The following is a 2,465-nucleotide window of genomic DNA, read 5'->3' on the forward strand; positions in this document are numbered from 1 at the left end:
TTATTAAAAGAAGAAGAAGCTGTCCAGTTATTTCTTAGGAAACCAGAGAATTTCCCCAAAGGATCGTGTTTCAGATTTAGATGTATGCAGACATGGAACTACTGAATGAGGGCATCCTTGAAACCCCATACCCGAATGCTTTGCTTTCTGAAAGGGAGACCATGATTGGAGCATTTATAAAAAGTGCCACTACCACAATTATACTATATCTTGATGTGAGCTTTTGCTGAATACGTTGCATTATTTAGTCATGAAGTAGAACAGACTTCCTGTATCATAAGTGGCTTCTAGATAGCTGAAAGACTTCTGTTTCTTCCATATTCAATGGGAACATTTTATTTCTGTGTTACGGACCATTGAAATTTCATTTTTGTGTCTGTGATATTCAGTGCTTTTTGCTAAAATTCCAGACCCTGGAATTCTTTAAAAAGAAAACACCTTGTATCCCCTTCCTCCCTTTGTTCCTTACCTCTGCATCTTCCTGTGAAGTGTTTCTGAGACTATTCTTCCCCTGCCAGATCACGTGTGATTTTTTTGTTTAATTTTTTTTTAATATATGAACAATACCTGTAGCACACTTTGGAGCCTTTTCCTTTTGTACTTTGCAAATTGCAGATGGCAGATCTTGCTGATGGTAAAATATTAAATTACGTTTCAGTGCCCTCTATGGGCTAGATGATCCTATTCAGCTCTTTGAGAGAGAAAGCACCACTAAAAATCCATGTTTGTTACAGCACTGAAACTTGGAACAAGGTGGAGATATGAAGAAATCTGTTATTTGAGTCATTTACTAAACCGCTGTCTTCACTGGGTAGTATATGACAGTGAATGCTGAGGATGTGAAAGCTTAGAAAGTTGTAACTTCACTCTATTTATTCTCTCTTGCAGTTTCGACAATGCCTTTTGCAACTCTTGTGCTTTCGCCTGATGAGATTCCAGAGGACCGTGAAAGAGACACCAGCAACAAGGAGTGACAAACCAATACGGCCAATAGTTATGTCTCAGAAAGCAGGAGACAGGCCAAAGAAGAAAGTGACTTTCAGCTCCTCCTCCATCATTTTTATTATCACCAGTGATGACACTCAGCAAATAGATGACAACAGTAAACACAGTGGGACAAATGTAAATGTCATCCAAGTAAAACCACTATAGAGATGAGCCAAAGAGAGATGAGAGTGAGATGGACTTCAGCCAGTGGACTGTTTAGGTTGGAGATTGGTTTCAGTGGCAGGGTCTGTGGGCTGCCAGAGGAAACCATGTTCTTCAGCTGTGAAATACTGAAGGGATTCTGCAATTTTCTTAAAGTATATTGTAGGATTGCCATTCTGGAGAACTTGATCAGGCCAGAAGAATGCGCTGTTACGAAGTCCAGCAAGGGCGAGTGCAAAGCCCTGTGCTTAGGAAGGAAGACAGATGCTACAGCACAACAGGCTGGGCCCTGGCTGCCTGGGTTGCAGCTTTGTGGAAAAGGATGTGGACTTCTGTTGCTCAACAAGCAGAGCATGAGCCTGCAGTGTGTCCTGGCAGCAAGGAGGGGCACCAGCATCCCAAGCTGTAGGGACAGGATTGGAGCCAGTAGTTTGAGGTGATTATACCCTCGACTCAGCCCTTATTAGGCCACATCTAGATACTGCATCTAGTTTTGGAACCTCAATACGAGAAAGACATCTGTAAAGTGGGGTGAGTTCAGTGGATTCCCTCAATAGAAATGGGGAGTTTTTTAACAAGATGGAGACAGGCTCTTCAGGGCAATTCATAGTGGGAGGATCGCAGACAATGAGCATGAACTGAAACAAAAGAGATTTGGATGGAATAGAAGAAGCTTTTTTACCCCAAGGACAGCCAAGCAGTGGAACAAGTCAGACCAGAGATTTCCTGAGGTTCCTTCAGCTTCAGTTATCCCTGAACTGCCAGCATTCGCAACGTGCAGAGTTATCAGAGAAGAAGGAAGAATGTTTGAAGTTGGCTACGGCTTAGTTGGTGTGAATCAGTGCTTTGCAGGGTTGAGAGTGGGAAAGGTGATGTCAACAATGGTTAGGATTATGGTTAAACAAGAAGCCCCCAGAAAGATGTCCCTGTGTACTCAGCAAGCCATTCTCTTGGTGCTACCTAGTAGAACCCCTGAGCTATGTAGTGAAGAAAGTCATACAAATCAAAGCACCAGTGAAAAGAGGTCAGTGAAAAGGGAGAATTGGATTTTTTGATTTTTTTTTAAACTGTATGGGATTTATGCATCTTATTCTTTACATGAACCAAGAGCATCATCCTGTATTAATCCTGAACCTGCTCTGGTACTCTGGGGAAAGTAACGGTTAGAGAAGAGCAGGGTAACTTTTGCCTAAGTTGCTGTGTGAGCAATGATGGTCTTGGAGCTCACTAAACAGAATAGATAGGGATTTTAATGTCTTTCACCTCACCTTTGTAGTTCTTGCTGGTACAATATGGCCACAGGGTTCTGCCCCAGA

General features: G+C 42.3%; 1 protein-coding gene across 1 annotated transcript in view; it reads left to right on the forward strand.

Annotated features, from left to right (window-relative positions):
• The window catches only part of OPN3 (opsin 3), a gene marked incomplete at its 5' end in the record, with an annotated part of 5,677 nt that extends 4,525 nt beyond the window's left edge, over nucleotides 1-1,152 (forward strand). Inside the window, one exon of the mRNA XM_009878197.1 lies at nucleotides 889-1,152. Coding sequence (XP_009876499.1) covers nucleotides 889-1,152 — 264 coding nt within the window. The remainder of the gene's footprint in view (nucleotides 1-888) is intronic.
• Nucleotides 1,153-2,465: the final 1,313 nt, after the last annotated feature.

This window comes from Apaloderma vittatum, unplaced genomic scaffold (genome assembly GCF_000703405.1).
Source record: "Apaloderma vittatum isolate BGI_N311 unplaced genomic scaffold, ASM70340v1 scaffold27031, whole genome shotgun sequence".
NCBI classification, from domain to species: Eukaryota; Metazoa; Chordata; class Aves; order Trogoniformes; family Trogonidae; genus Apaloderma; species Apaloderma vittatum.